The sequence below is a fragment of the Gossypium arboreum genome, chromosome 13 (assembly GCF_025698485.1).
Source record: "Gossypium arboreum isolate Shixiya-1 chromosome 13, ASM2569848v2, whole genome shotgun sequence".
NCBI lineage: Eukaryota > Viridiplantae > Streptophyta > Magnoliopsida > Malvales > Malvaceae > Gossypium > Gossypium arboreum.
In genome coordinates this window covers 121,211,640-121,226,613 of record NC_069082.1, presented here as the reverse complement: position 1 = coordinate 121,226,613, position 14,974 = coordinate 121,211,640, and the positions used below count along the sequence as shown (strand labels likewise).

The 14,974-nt window shown below is 31.4% G+C and overlaps 2 protein-coding genes and 1 long non-coding RNA gene across 3 annotated transcripts; 2 read left to right on the top strand and 1 right to left on the bottom strand.

Annotated features, from left to right (window-relative positions):
• Positions 1-3,476: 3,476 nt before the first annotated feature.
• LOC108462925 (uncharacterized) lies at positions 3,477-5,717 on the top strand. The gene is made up of 5 exons (XM_017762840.2): positions 3,477-3,689; positions 3,835-3,907; positions 4,025-4,073; positions 4,591-4,714; positions 5,374-5,717. The coding sequence occupies exons 1-5, from the start codon at positions 3,672-3,674 to the stop codon at positions 5,473-5,475; spliced, it is 366 nt and encodes a 121-aa protein (XP_017618329.1). The 5' UTR covers positions 3,477-3,671; the 3' UTR covers positions 5,476-5,717.
• A 1,366-nt stretch (positions 5,718-7,083) lies between these two features.
• LOC128286559 (uncharacterized) lies at positions 7,084-7,691 on the bottom strand. Its single transcript, XR_008277166.1, has 2 exons — positions 7,581-7,691; positions 7,084-7,500 (listed from the first exon to the last, which is right to left on the bottom strand). It is a non-coding gene; the product is annotated as an uncharacterized LOC128286559 (long non-coding RNA).
• Positions 7,692-9,124: 1,433 nt separating this feature from the next.
• On the top strand, positions 9,125-12,672 carry LOC108461630 (AT-hook motif nuclear-localized protein 14-like). The gene is made up of 6 exons (XM_017761531.2): positions 9,125-9,696; positions 10,342-10,394; positions 10,997-11,128; positions 11,604-11,756; positions 11,999-12,275; positions 12,360-12,672. The coding sequence occupies exons 1-6, from the start codon at positions 9,339-9,341 to the stop codon at positions 12,422-12,424; spliced, it is 1,038 nt and encodes a 345-aa protein (XP_017617020.1). The 5' UTR covers positions 9,125-9,338; the 3' UTR covers positions 12,425-12,672.
• The last annotated feature ends 2,302 nt before the right edge of the window (positions 12,673-14,974 follow it).

Sequence of the window (14,974 nt, the reverse complement as noted above, 5' to 3'; positions counted from 1 at the left end):
AATTTTCAAATAATCGCCTCAATTAGCGACCGAAAGCGAAATTTTTACGTTGCTACAAACAGTTTTTTAAACATTTTTAAAAAGCCAACGACAATTTTTTTTCCTATAAATATTAGGTCTTTTTTCATTCTTTTCACTCAAATCCAACTCTCTCTACTCTCTTTAAACTTTCAATTCTCTCAATTTTATGAAGTTTTGTTCAAAATTTTCCTATACACTTGTTTAGAAATACTATTGTAACACAACATAACCCCAAACCGTCACCGGAATAGGGTTACTAAGCATTACCGGATTTATACACTAGCAATTATACAAAATCGAGTCATAAATTTGCATTTCCAAATCAAAACTTATCTAATTACACTAAAAAGTCCTTAATATAGGTTTACAAGGCCCAATACATGATTTAGAAGTAATTCGGGATTAAACCGGTAACTTTGGAAAATTTACCTTGAAGATAGGGGCACACGCTCGTGTGGCCTGGAACATGCCCGTGTGGCTTGGAACATGGCTGTGGGGCCAAGCTGTGGGCAGATCTGACTTATTCACACGACCGTGGAACTAACCAGTGGGCAATTCTGACTTTACCACACGGCCTGGGCACATGCCCGTGTGACTTGGCCATGTGAAAATATGATTTTTGACCCTTTTTAAGCTATTTTCACATGCTAAACACATCCATTTCATGCCCAAGCATTTGCTAATAATTCTTAAATCAAGTATCATTCATTATGTCATTCAAACTTAGCAAATTTTCATTCATTCAGATCAATACCTCAATTCATATCAAAATTATACTAAGTTATCATATTAGTCAAACTCATGTAAGTTTAACTTCCAAAATATGCATATTTCATACCATGTTTCAACATCTTTCCTACTCATTCTTATCATTTACAAAATAAAATCATATCAGCCTAGGTACATGCCATTTTACCAGAAGAAAAGTACTTCACCACTTTGAGTTCGGGATTAGCTTGGATGATGAATCTTTAATTTTCTTTCGTACCTAACCTGAGCACAGAAACAAATCGTGCGCTGAGTATGCACTCAGTGGTATTTCTATAAACTAATACTTAGAACAATAATAAGCCGTATATATGTATTGTAACTTAAAAATTTTACCTTCATAATCTTAATAGCATAATCACTTACCTTTAACTTATAACTCTTAAATATAATTAAGAAATTCTTTATTTACATTTCATATCATTCAATACTTTTTAATAATCATAAACAGTCACAGTCACATAATCAATAGCAGTCAGTCTTTGTCTTTAGTACTTTCATTTACCCCTATTAACATGACTCGGACCTGAACGGATACACGGATCCAACCCACACACCGGGGATAATGTATCGTGTTTCATCGGCCGAAGTTGGAATACACCGTAGGGTAAAGATATGATAGCGATAATAGTCACAATCAGGTGCAGTACCTCTTGAACGAGTCTGAAGCGATCCACGATTCGACACATATAGTGTCTCATCGACACACAGTCGGAATATCCCTGAACACTTCCAATCCTATGGCATGCCAATTATATCCGACTAGTCCAACACTTGTTAATTGGGTGTACAAATCGTTACATTTCAATACAAAAGCAGTAATAATTTCTATCATATCATTCATTATACATTCTAACTACTAAGAATAGCAATTACATTGTATTAAATCATTAAGCATAGTTTATAGAAATACAAACCGAATTTCTCGAGTTTACTCGATGTCCTTGTTCACTTTCTCCTTTCCCTTTTTCGATGATGTTTTCGGTGCTACATTGGCTACATAAAATTTAACATTTAAAATGATTAATATATATTATTTAATAACACACTCTTGTATTTCCATGTATCTTTTACTTAAATTCCAATTTAGTCCTTCCACCAACCATTCTTTTTCTTTAAAATAAATCTTATATTTTCATCCAATTATCATTTTAAACTATTCCGACTCTTAAATTCACAGCATAAAACATTAATTATAACATCTTCTCAATTCAATCCCTATTATTGCAAGGCCTATATTATCTTTTGCAATTTAATCCTTCTCTTACTCCTAACTTGAATTTCCATCAAATTAACACTTAATTCTTCCATTTATTCAACTTAGTCAACATCTAAAATTTCAATAACTTTCTAAATTTCAACATAACTCAAGTAGTATTCTTTCCTAGGATTCCATAGACATCAAAATTACAAAAAAGTGGATCAAATTGACTTACCAATCAAGCTTGAAACTCTAAACCCCTAAATTTTCCTTTTTTTTTCTTTCCCTTTTTCTTTCTTTCTTTCTTTCCCTGCTCTGTTTCATTTTCATTCATTCTTTTATTTTATTTTATTTATTTAATTACTTTATTATATTATATTATTGTAATATACTTTAATCATTATTATTATTTTCTTATAAAATAAGTAAATACACATGTTTATTACATGTGTACCATTTATATTTTTACACATTTTATTTATTTTTACCATACATTTGTCACCTTATAGCCTAATTGCTAATTTAGTCCATTGGCTTTCTTACAGTTTATAATTAAACCTTCACACTTTATTCAAGCTAGTCCTTTCCACTAAATTAGCCTTAATTCAAGCTAATTCACTTAATCAAAGTCTAATCAACTACACTATTAGCTTCGTAAATATTTCTAATAAATATTTTTGAATTCATTTTACAAAAATAATGACCCAAAAATTCAATTTTTCAACGACCTTAAAATTTGGGTCATTACAACTATAGTTTTATTAATTATTTCGTATATTAATTTTGATTAAATTTTCATGAATAATAAGCTCTCTAATTCGTTTTGACAACAATCACATTTTCACCGCTCAAGCGATAATGGTAAGGAGAAAATTTAAATTTTGTTATTTTCAATGAAGTTAAATTTAAAGTTTTTAACTTTTAAATATTTTAAATTATTTTATCTTTTTTGATATAAATAGATGGATGATTGTGTTTTGGAAGGGTTCATACATAATTTGTCAAATAGCCTAGACATCGAAATTCGTGGTTACTTGCAAGATGCGAGATTCTTACATGTATCTCACATGCTTGGGGGTTGTAAACTCGATCCTACACTCATTAGAGCATTGGTGGAAAGATGGAGGCCCAATACACACACTTTTCATCTTCCATGCGATGAGTTTACAATCACACTAGAGGACATAGCTTTACAACTCGATTTAACGGTGGATGGGCAAGTCGTTACGGGGTCAATGATCATTCCCGATAAAGAGGACCTTTGCAAGGCATTTTTGGGAAAGGTGTCGAACAAGTTTCAAAGTAACCAGATAGATATGACCTGGTTGGAGAATAATTTCAAACTTAGGTACCGAATTGAACATTAAAACCAACTATAGGTACCAAATGATAAATTGAACCATCTAAAATTTTTACTAAAAAACTGCTGATGGGCTGAGCCCAACACTCTCAAGCAGAATTGGAATTTGGAACAGTATCCAACTGTAGTCCACCCATGGTTGTGAGATGTTATTTTTCAAGTTTGGTCTCAACTCCGAAAACCTTAAACGACACGATTGGCTACAGAAACAAGGACATGAAAGACCCATCAATGTCCTTCACATAAACTTGAATCTTAGATTTGCTCAAACACAAGGGCTCCAGGCAAAGAAGGAAAGCCAACTGCTGAAGCCTGAAGATAATGATGAGATATAAAGAGGTACAGTTTGTTTACTTCAATGTCAGCTTTAAACACACTTGTGGATTTCCGGTTTAGTTGTTGGAATTCTCTATTGTTTTTCACAGAAAATGCATTTTTTATCACTTTTAATTATAAATACTAAATACCCAGATTCTGGATTTAGGAAAAAGATGCTAAGAAAGAAGCATTTAGGAAGTACCTTGAGTCCAGTGGAGCTGTTGATGCTCTCACCAAAGGTTTTTTTTTTTTTTCTTCTTTCTTTTTAATATATATAATTATTATTTTCTCTTTTTCTAACATATTTCTTGATGTGGGTATTTGGTTGTTTGTAATTTAATTTCATTATTTTGTAGTTTTGGTTGCATTGTATGAACAAAATGAGAAGCCATCTTCAGCCCTTGAGTAAGTTTTTCAGAATTCAATCTTTCAATTGAGTTTTCCATGTCATTGTTCAAGTTTTTATATATATATATTGAGATCTGTAGTTCAATTTCAATAATGTTGGATATTGTACATTGGACTCTATTTGTGTGAATCATATCTTACAAGTTACAATATTATCATCTTGGATTTCTTAATGTTGCTTTCCTTGCAACATCTGAAATCCTGTTTTCTTGTTTTTGTTTAATGTTTGTCCCGAATTCATGAAAACTTGAAATGAAATAGCCTCTCTTAACATTATTTTAATTTTTATGCCAAATCATAAATTAGAATCGACTTTGTCAGGGTACATGTGTCGTCGTCTGTGCCTTTTGGTGAAAGGTTGCACGGTAGTAAAGCTAAAGCATTGGCACGCGACCATAGCAAATGGCTTAACTAAGTTTAATTACCTCTACGTTGAGCAGCTTATGGTTGACATCCACTTTATGTTATTTGCAAGGAATGTTGAGATATAATTATAGTTTTTTCTCCATGGTAGGTTCATACAACAAAAATTAGGGGGTCCAACTATATATGAATATGAAAAGCTACAAGCTGAGATTTCAGATTTGCAAACAAAGTACAATGAGCTATTGTGTAAGCATGAGGATGCTTGCAAAGAGGTATGGTTTGGTTTATTTGCGTAAGGTAGCATTTTGCATTTCATATGATGGTATGTAAATGCTAACGTAGCTTAGTTGACCAAGATTATGTTGCCATGTGTTGAAATCAATGCCACATCAGCATTTGAAAAAGAAATCTGGCCCAATATGTGGTAACTTAGCATTGGTCAACATACAATGTCAGCGGTTTGTGTAACAGTGTTAGTTCATTGGAGTAACATTTTAACGGAATATTAGATCAGGTACCATACCAGATTGTAAACTGGTTATAATTCGAGGTCAATTATTAACCAAAGATAAAAGCTTCATTATTATTCACATACGGCTTTTTAGATGAAAATTCTATCATGGTGGACATGATCATACCTCAGGCATGTTGAATGTGATGATTGCATGAACTAACTGGATTAGGTCTGGTGTTTATGTTGATGCAATTTTTTGCATTCATCTTGCTCCTGCCAACATCCATGCTGCTCCAGCAATTTTGACTGATTTTGACATGTGTAGCCTAACATTGCAAGCATATAGTTTAAGCATTACAAGTTTGTCCTGATGACAAAGCTTTTCTTACTGTTCTTTTATCAGTTTAATCTGTGCACCTTGATAATCTCGGAATCAAAAAATTTTCACTAGTTAACTGATTTCTTTATTTGTTGCAGTTAGAGGAGCTTAAGAATATGCATTCTTCAGTTTCACCATCGACAAAGGAGACTAATGATGGGGAGCCATTGAAAGATGAGCATGTTGAGAAGAACTCATGAAGCAGTTCTTCATATGGTTGTGATCTACTGCTAATGACTCATTGTCTCTATTAATGTCTGTAAAATATTTGTTGATTTGCACTTTGTTACTCATTGTTGATACCCCATTTATATCTGTGTGAGTTTATCCGTGCATTTGAAGGGATACCTATATGATTATGTGGATGATTCGTATTTATTGTATTTGCAGTGTATAAATTTATATTTAGTGTTGCTATTGAGGCTTTAGTATTATTGGCAAAGGAGGCTGAGGCCCTCTGATCTTATATGTCCCAATAGGGATCTCATGGCTTACCAATTCCTTTTGCATAGGTAAATAGTTATTGCAAATTTATTTTACAAGAACATGATACTTTTATAGAGGAGATTAAGCTTCCAAAGAATTACCACATATTGGTTGGTAGTTAAATTGCCTTTCTCAGAGAAAGATACCTTTTGGATCCTCCCTCCACACCAGTTTATCAGAAGAAGAGTGACCATTTTAGTAGTTCATTGAGAGTACATCCATTTAGCCACCAATCCACCCAGGGTCCCAATCTTTCCCTGGAACTTGTAATTGGTTCTCTTTCAAATTGTTAATATAATTAATTGTTACTTAAAATTATATATATATATATATTATCAATAAATTAAATGTATGTATTATTAATAAATTAAATAATGTGCAAATAAATTAGGAAATTTTTATGCAAATTTATCTTTCATATTTTAACGTAGAATTTAGATGCTTGTTTTAATTAAAAAATGTGATTAAATAAGTTTTTTTTATTTATTTTTAAAAACTTTTGAAAAGGTTGTGTAATTCATATATTGATTTTAGCAGCAAATACTAGTGCTACTGGTTATTTGTTTTAGTTTTGTACTAAAAATATTAAAAAGTTAAAGTTTTACTTTTGGATAAACTACACATAGTCACTTAACTATAAATTTTTTTAGGTACTCTTAAGGAAAAAAATACAATTTAAGCACCCACGTTACATAAATTAATTATTTTGGTCATACCTGTTAAAATCATATCATTTTTTTTTTAAATTTTGATTTCCATGTCATAGTTATTTATTAAAAAAAATATCATCTCCCAAATTTTTAGTTTAATTTAAATGTGGCCTAAAAAAATGGTGACATTTGCATTTGTCAGCCTCTATGTCAGTTTTTACCACAACAATCTCAAACCCGCTCTGGCCGATGATTCTATTGGCATGGAAGCGTCTCGTGGCAGCTTGAAACCGCTCAGCGATGTTCACTTAACAAACGGAAGCGTTAGGCTCTAAAGTAGTTTAGATTATTTTTTATAAAAGTAAATTTAAAAATATAATATATCAAATATACTAAAAATATAAAATAAATGTTTTTCAATGGATTAAAAATATATTTAAAAATTCTTTATACTTAAATAATACTAAGATATCTACAACTTAATAAATGATACCTTTAAAATAGTAATAAAATTAATAATAAAATAAGAATTATATAATATTCAAACAATAACAACAAAATAATAATAATATAATAACAAAATGATAGCGAAACAATTGATTCGGGCCGAGCTATTTAAAAATTAACTTTATTTTTACTTTAACCCTTTCACTTTTTGAATAAATATAAATATTAATAAGATAATTTTAGATATCGATTTAAATACAATGTTTGATTTAGAGTTTTCAAACATATTAATTTCATATTCAAATTCGTAACAACCCCATTTTATTATTCACTTTTAATATGTTAATAATTTCACGTACGTAGGATTTTCAGGCTCAGCACAAGGAAGCACCGAGGCTCATAGCATGGAAGTCAGGATTAGAGTCAACATAGTCTCCGCCGCCACCAACGGCGACTACTTTAATAAACCTAACCGCCAATGCCGTCAAACCACCGCTGCCGCTTTCACCTCCTTCTTCTTCTTCATCATGCCATAACCAACGTTGCAGATAAGGTCCAGCCGTCCAGGAGCTGTTGCAGGGGTGGTAAGCGCCAGAGCATTATTTTTAGCCTTATTTGCTGGTGCTTTGATATGGGTTTACTCTAAAAAGTTCAAGCATGAGTAGAAATTAGGACTATCTTTTGCATCGGAGATAATCAAAATGACACAAGAATTCACTTACAGAGAGCTTAAAGCCACGGGATGCTTCTATGCCAATAGAATCATCGGCCACGGTAGGTTTGGGACTGTTGTGTTAGAAACGGACACAGAGGCTCACAAATGCAAATGTGCCAATTTTTTTTAGGACTCATTTAAATTAAACTTAAAAGTTTAGGAGACTAAAATGATAACTTTTTAATAAATAACAATGACGTGGAAATCAAAATTTTAAAAACAAAATGTGAAGTCAGATTTCTATTCATGGGTTTAACGAGAATGATCAAAATGATCAAACTATATAATTTAGGTGCTCAAATTATAAATTTTTTCTTAGAGTATTTAAAATATTTTTTTATAATTGGATGACCATGTGTGTAGTTCACCCTTATTTTTATTTAAAAATATTGAGTAATTAAAATTGTAATTATTTTTTATTAAAATTTGTTAATTTTAATTTTTATTAAATTATTTTCATATGATGTAGATATGATTGACAGAAAGTAAACATATTAAATTAATAAAATTTGACAAAATTATCAACAACAATAATTGGACTAAAACTTTTAATTTGAAAAAGTAGAATCACTAAATTTTTAGCTTTAATAACTAAATTTTAACTTTTAAAATATAGAGACCAAACCTCAAATTTTATACAATTACAGGTACTAACAGAGGAACGAATGGAATTTAGAATCTAATATCGTCGGTTTCCAAACACGGACACAAATAAACCAAAATTATTCAAAAATAAAAAGGGTAAATTTTATTAGTAATCACTCAATTATTAACAAGTTTCTTTTTTGATCATCTAATTATGAAAAATTAAAAAATAGTCACTCATTTTTCTTTTCCAGCTAACGAAAATATGAAGTGTCGGCTTTACAGTTTGGTATAATAGCAACTTTGACCCTTAATATTTACACATTATATTAATTTAGTTTTAATTATAAAAATTTAGTGAATTTATTGAACGAGTGGTAACAGCGATGATGATGACAATAACAAAAGGCTTGGTTGAACCAATATCGAACAATTCAAGCATGAACCTTATGAAATTAGTAAAGAGTGAACTGACGAAAACTGAGTCATCTTAAGCTTTAGTGTTGAACCCAATGGTTGAGACTCAAAATATCAAGAGAAAAGAATGAAAAAAAGTGAAAATTATGATATTAGATTTTTTGATGTTTCCATTTTTAGTATTTTTAATCTAATTTAGCTAATAAATTTATTTTAGGTAGAAATAGTCATAAAGAAAAACAAAATTGTAAAAAATATCAAATTACATAATATGTAAACATTAACTGTTAATTTTTTAGAATCAAAATCAAACTAACACAATGTATAAATGTTTGAGGGTCAAAGTTACTATTATGCCAATTTTAAGAATTACATCCTGTTTCCGTTAGCCATTTAACCACCTGTGACCGAAAAGGAAAAAATAGAACAGTTAGGTGATATTTTGTAATTTTTCATAATTAGGTGACTACAAAAATAATTTACCCTAAAAAATCTTAAACCCTAAAAACAAAATCCGTTTTGTCTTTATGAAGATATATATATATTATTTCAACAGTGAATCGTCTGACCTTCCTAATCTTCATCCAACGGCTCAAATACCTCGACCCCAAATTAAAAATCCCTAAAACGAAAACAAAAAACCCCCAAAACCGAAAAAGAAATTATAAAAAAAAAATTAAATAAATAAAAAAAAGTCTGCAATTTTTTTATTTTTATTTTACGAATTTCTCTCTCTAAAAATCTCAATAAACAGAAAATATCAATGGAACCCAATGAAACCCATCATCACCAACACTACTTCACCACCACCACCACCACCACTGTCACCACCACTCCGTCAACGACAAATGGGCTTCTCCTCCATAATGAAAGTGGGGGGTCCCACAACATGTTGTACCCTCATTCGGTGCCTTCGGCGGTGACGTCGCCGTTGGAGCCTACCAGGAGGAAGAGAGGGAGGCCTAGGAAGTATGGCACCCCCGAACAGGCCATGGCAGCTAAGAAAACGGCGACGTTGAGCTCCAAGGAACGGCGTGAACAGCAGCAGCTGCAGCAGTTGGCTCTTGGTGGTACCAGTGGTTCGCTTTCTGGGTCTTCTAAGAAGTCTCAGTTTGCTTTTGGTGGGTGTTTATTCATAAAAAAAGATTATTGCCTTTTGGTACTTTTTTATGAATTTGATGGTTTTGGGCGGGTTTTATTGCAAATTTATTGAAAAATGAAAGAGTTTGGGTGCATTGTTTTGGAAACCGTCGTCTTTGTTTTCTGCTTTGTGGAGGCCTTTTTTTGAAGTATTTCACGTTTGGTACCCTTCTTCGTGAAAATTGAGAAGCTTTTTTTTACCACAAATTTCTTTTTTGGGAATGAGAGGGTTTGATGCATTGCATGTGAATCTATTGTCTTTTTCTTTTCTTTGGTTGGATTTCTGATAAAAGAGATTATTCTTTTGTTCCATATTCGTGAATTTGATGGCTTGGGGGGTCGTGTTGCTAATTTGTGGAAATTGGGAACGTTCTGGGTATATTGTGTATGAAACATTGCAAATTTATTCGAATTGAGAAGGTTTTTGGGGCTTTTCTTTCATGATTGCAAATTTGTTCAAATTGAGATGGATGCACGTTCTTAACCCCTCTTATTATTGTGAAACATTTAATTGTTTCATGTATGAATCCCTTCTCAAGTTGGTCGAGTTATTGTTTGCTTTTATTTCATTTTTCCTCTCATTAGACACTTAAGTTCTTTCTCTTGCGTCCTTGTAATGGATACAGGCAATGCAGGTCAAAGTTTTACTCCACACGTTATCAATGTAGTTGCAGGAGAGGTATGATGCTCATCACTGCTGCAAGTTTTTATTAATATTTCAAATATGTGTTGGCATCAATTATATATATTCCTGCAGAACAGATATGCATACTAGCCTCCTTAAGAATTCCGTGTAATCTCATCTGTTACATTCTGCATTATCCAGTAGTTTCAACAAGCTGTGTTCTTCATCTTGTTAAAGAAAAATAGCATGTTTTGACTTTGTGTTTCTGATATAAAATCCTTATGTTTTTTAAGGTTATGATGTTTCAGTTACAAACAACTTGGGGCCATGGTAGCCATTGTGAAAAGTTCAATGAGAACATTCGTGATAGTTCCTCCTGTTGGTTTTATCTTTCCTTTAGATTTTCCTCTTTGGAGTTGAGAGCAGTTAGAAGGATGTGAATTAATGCATGAATCCTTATCCATTTCTGCCTTGGCTATTTCAGAGTTGAATGATTTTTTTTAAAAGTGTCATGAGAGTAGTTTTTTAATGTTAATATTTTCGAATACATTTCGAAGAGTTGAGTCTTTTAGGGTTAAGTCTAGATGCGGTAGGGTTTCCGCATGTAAATCAAGTTATTTTCTTATCCTCTTGACATGATACATTGATCCATGTAGGATGTTGGCCAAAAGATAATGATGTTCATGCAACAAAACAAGCACGAAATATGTATTTTGTCTGCATCTGGTACAATCTCTAATGCATCTCTCCGACAGCCAGCAACATCAGGTGGTAACATAGCGTATGAGGTAACCACTTCTTTTTCTTCTTTTGTTATAATTTTCCTTGTTTATATGTTCTGTGATCTTCAAATTATTACTGCATCCTGAAAGGAAAAAAAAATACACATGAAAATATGAATAACGTTTTGATAGAGAAACCCACATTGCTTTGAAGAGCTGACAGAGTATTTGGTATTACCTAAAGTTTGCAAGGATTAGGGAACATGAGGAATGTTTGTTACTTAATACAAAGTAAATAAAAGGGTCTAAAGAAAGAGATAAATTTTCAACAACAAATGGAAGCTTATTCGTATGCTTATTGTGATGTTATTGCCATGCCCATATGCCTAAAAGGCTTGTATAAGTGCCTTGATATGCTCACCTTTGTTAATATTCTCACCTTTAGGATATCTTGGATGAAACTTGCAACTTGTTTGTATAGAATATACTTATTTTGCTACTGTCAAAAATATAATTTCTTTCCTTGATGATATAATGTTAGGGCCGATTTGAGATAATCTCACTCTCTGGATCTTATGTTCGGACTGAGATTGGAGGGAGGACTGGTGGGCTCAGTGCATGTCTATTAAGTGCAGATGGCCAGATTATAGGAGGAGGAGTTGGTGGACCTCTAAAGGCTGCAGGCCCGGTTCAGGTATTAGTGTTATTATTCTTTGGTTTAGATAAGGGGAGGATTGAACCTGATCTTGTGCATTATTAAAATATACACCAATATTAAGAAAACTTCGGTTCATGATACTGTGTATGACTTGGGATTTTATCATTTATGTTGGCATGATAGCAAACGAGAACAAGAATTAGTAGATTCATTTCTTTAAGAAGGTGTAGTTGTCAGTTATCTTACGTTGAAGTCGCAATGGTTTATTGCCCGTACAGGTTATTGTTGGTACATTTGTGATTGACGACAAGAAGGATGTTAGTGCCGGTGCAAAAGGTGATCCAGTTGGTGGGGCTTCTGTATCTAATGTAGGCTTTCGCTCTGCTTTTGAAACTTCAGGAAGAAATCCAATTGGGGGAAACGATGATCATCATCATCATCATCAGAGTTTTGGAGGAAGTCATTTCATGATGCAACCACAGGGCATGCATATGACATCTCGGCCCACAGATTGGGGGAGTGGTCTAGGTGATAGAACTGGTTTCGAGTTGACAGGTTAGACTGTTAAGTGTCATTATCATGCATAGATGCATGCATGCTGGGGCAGCAAGAAATTCTGAAACTACACGTCTATTGCAGGAAAAACAGGCCTTGGAATTCATCAATCGCTGCAAAATGGGGAGTATGGTCATATGGCAGATTAGATATTTGTTTTGTCGTAGGTAGTTAAACCACAACTTGTTTTTACAAATAGTGAATAGATGTACAACTCCTCCCCCCATGCACCATTGCCGCAGTGAAATATTATATATCTGTACAGGTCGGTCCAAATCTGTTACTCCCTTGTTAGTTGATACATTTGACTGATTAGAGACTATGCACTGACCTTTGAAAACCATAGTGCTTTGCTTAATAGTTGAAATGCGTTCTTCCTAATATTATTGCTGATAAATTTCCAGACCTGTTTTGAGGGCTTGAATGATAACACATGCTAGCTGCATTTAATCTTGAAATTACTGATTGTTCAACAAAAGCCTTTAAATTAAGTTGATTGCAGGTGTAGGAGTCGGGGGAAAAGAAGGCATTTTTGTCTGATAATTAACTTGGAAGTTTGGTAGAATTGGCATCTTCATGTTAAACCTCTGTGCAGGGATTCAAAAAAATTGAATCAGGTTTGACTTGGTTTGTTGGTCCATTTCGCTGTTCAAATAAGAATGAAATACTATATATATATAAATATATATATTAATTTGAACTTGGATTAGCCTATTTGAATTCATAAACCCCCCCATCCACAAATTGATCATTCTTTAAAACTTTGCTTTTCTTCTGTGCTTCCATTTTTTTGTCTCTCTATGACAGTATTATTTTTCTCAGCTTCTTTCCAGTATTGTCTATTACATTCCTTCTATGCTAGAAAAAGAGAGGATAATAACAATAAAGAGCAGAGGATATTTAAAAAAAAAATACATGGGTTTTGAATTGGAGTGAGAAAGGAATCAAAATTAGGGTTTAAAATTGGATAAACGAACAAAAGAAGAAAAATTGTGACGTTTTTGAATTTTCAGTCACTGGAATTATTGGATTAAAGTGCCAATTTTTTATTGCTTTTGAAAGAATGTTATGAAAAGTATTTTTGGAAAGTTTTATTTAAGATTTAAATGTTTATTATTGCTGAAAAAATACATATGAGAAATAAAATGTTTATTTTAAATATGTGATTTAAAAATTGTATTTAAGTAATGTTTAGATTTATTAATATTATGATATTTCAGTAGAAATATAAGTTTTAAATATTTTAAATAATTAATATTAATTGTTTGTAAAATTTAATTTGAATTCATAATTTACATTTTAAATATTATTAAAATATAGTCATTACAAATTTTAAAATACATAATGTTATATATCCGAAATAAATTTCAATAGAAAACTAATTTTAAACTCAATATAAATATTACATAAAAGACATTAAATTATAAATAAAAGTTAAAAATATCATTTGGGTTAAAAGTGCTTTCACCAAAAGTAAGAAATAAAAAATGCTTTTGTTTTTTTGGTTCAAAGCACTTTTAACCTTAAAAGTTATGTGTCTAACACTGTTAATTATTTCAAAATACTTTTAAAAGTTATAATATCAAAAATACTTTTTAAAAACTAGTGAGAATAGGGATGATAGTGAGTCGAATATTTGTAAATTTTAAATTATTTGAATCTAAATCTATAAGCTACCTATAAATTATTTGATTTTTAATATCTAAATCTGAATTTAAATTAAATATTATTATCGGTCGAATGATTTGTTATTAAATATGTTATTCTTGTCCTAGTAATCGAGTGCTTTGTCGTAAATTTCCAAGAACATATGCAGAAAATAGTAAGATGCAGACCAATTAAAGCCATCAAACTATGGGTAGTGTTGTTAATTTCTCAGACGTACAAAATACTTGGTCAATATTTATTCCATTATCCATAATGCCACCTTATTGCTTTTCTTTTTAATTAACAAATAGAATTTTTGTTTGACTAATTTTCTTTTCCACCATGAATTTAACTGAATACCAACATCGTAATCAACTTTATAAACAATGGTTTTCACTTTAAGATAGATAAGCAGATTGGCAAGTGAGATAATAAGCAATAATGGGGTTTTTTTTTAAAGAATTGGAAAATGTTAGAAATTCTATAGGAGTGATGAATTTTACATTTAAATAGTTATTGAGTTGGATCAGATCGGGTTTGAGTCAAGTCTAAGTTTGATCTAATTTAAAATATGAATATTAAATTTTGTTTAAGTTTATCTCTTAAGCTGTTTTAAGCCCATTTGTATTTGAAGATAAATTTCTTTAAAAATTATGTTATTTATTAAAATTTTAAACCTAAATATTATAATATTATATAGTATTATAAAATTGATTTTTATGCGATATAAATTATATAAGATATTATAATTAAAAGCAAGTTAGGTCGAGCGAGCATGAGCTTTGAATATCAGAGCTCAAAATAATTTATTTTTTAGTCGTCTAATATTTTTACCCAAACTTATTTTTTAAATTTAGTTAATGGAGTAAGTGATCCTCAAACAAAACAAATATAGTAACATAGCAAATTTATGATTGAAAACCTTACGAATTAAATTATCACCAAGTTGGGAAATATTTGAGGACAAGAATAATAATGCATGGATCATTTTGGCATGCAATTAAACTGAGATTCAGGTTTTAAAATTTGATCTTAACCATCTAAGAGATAGA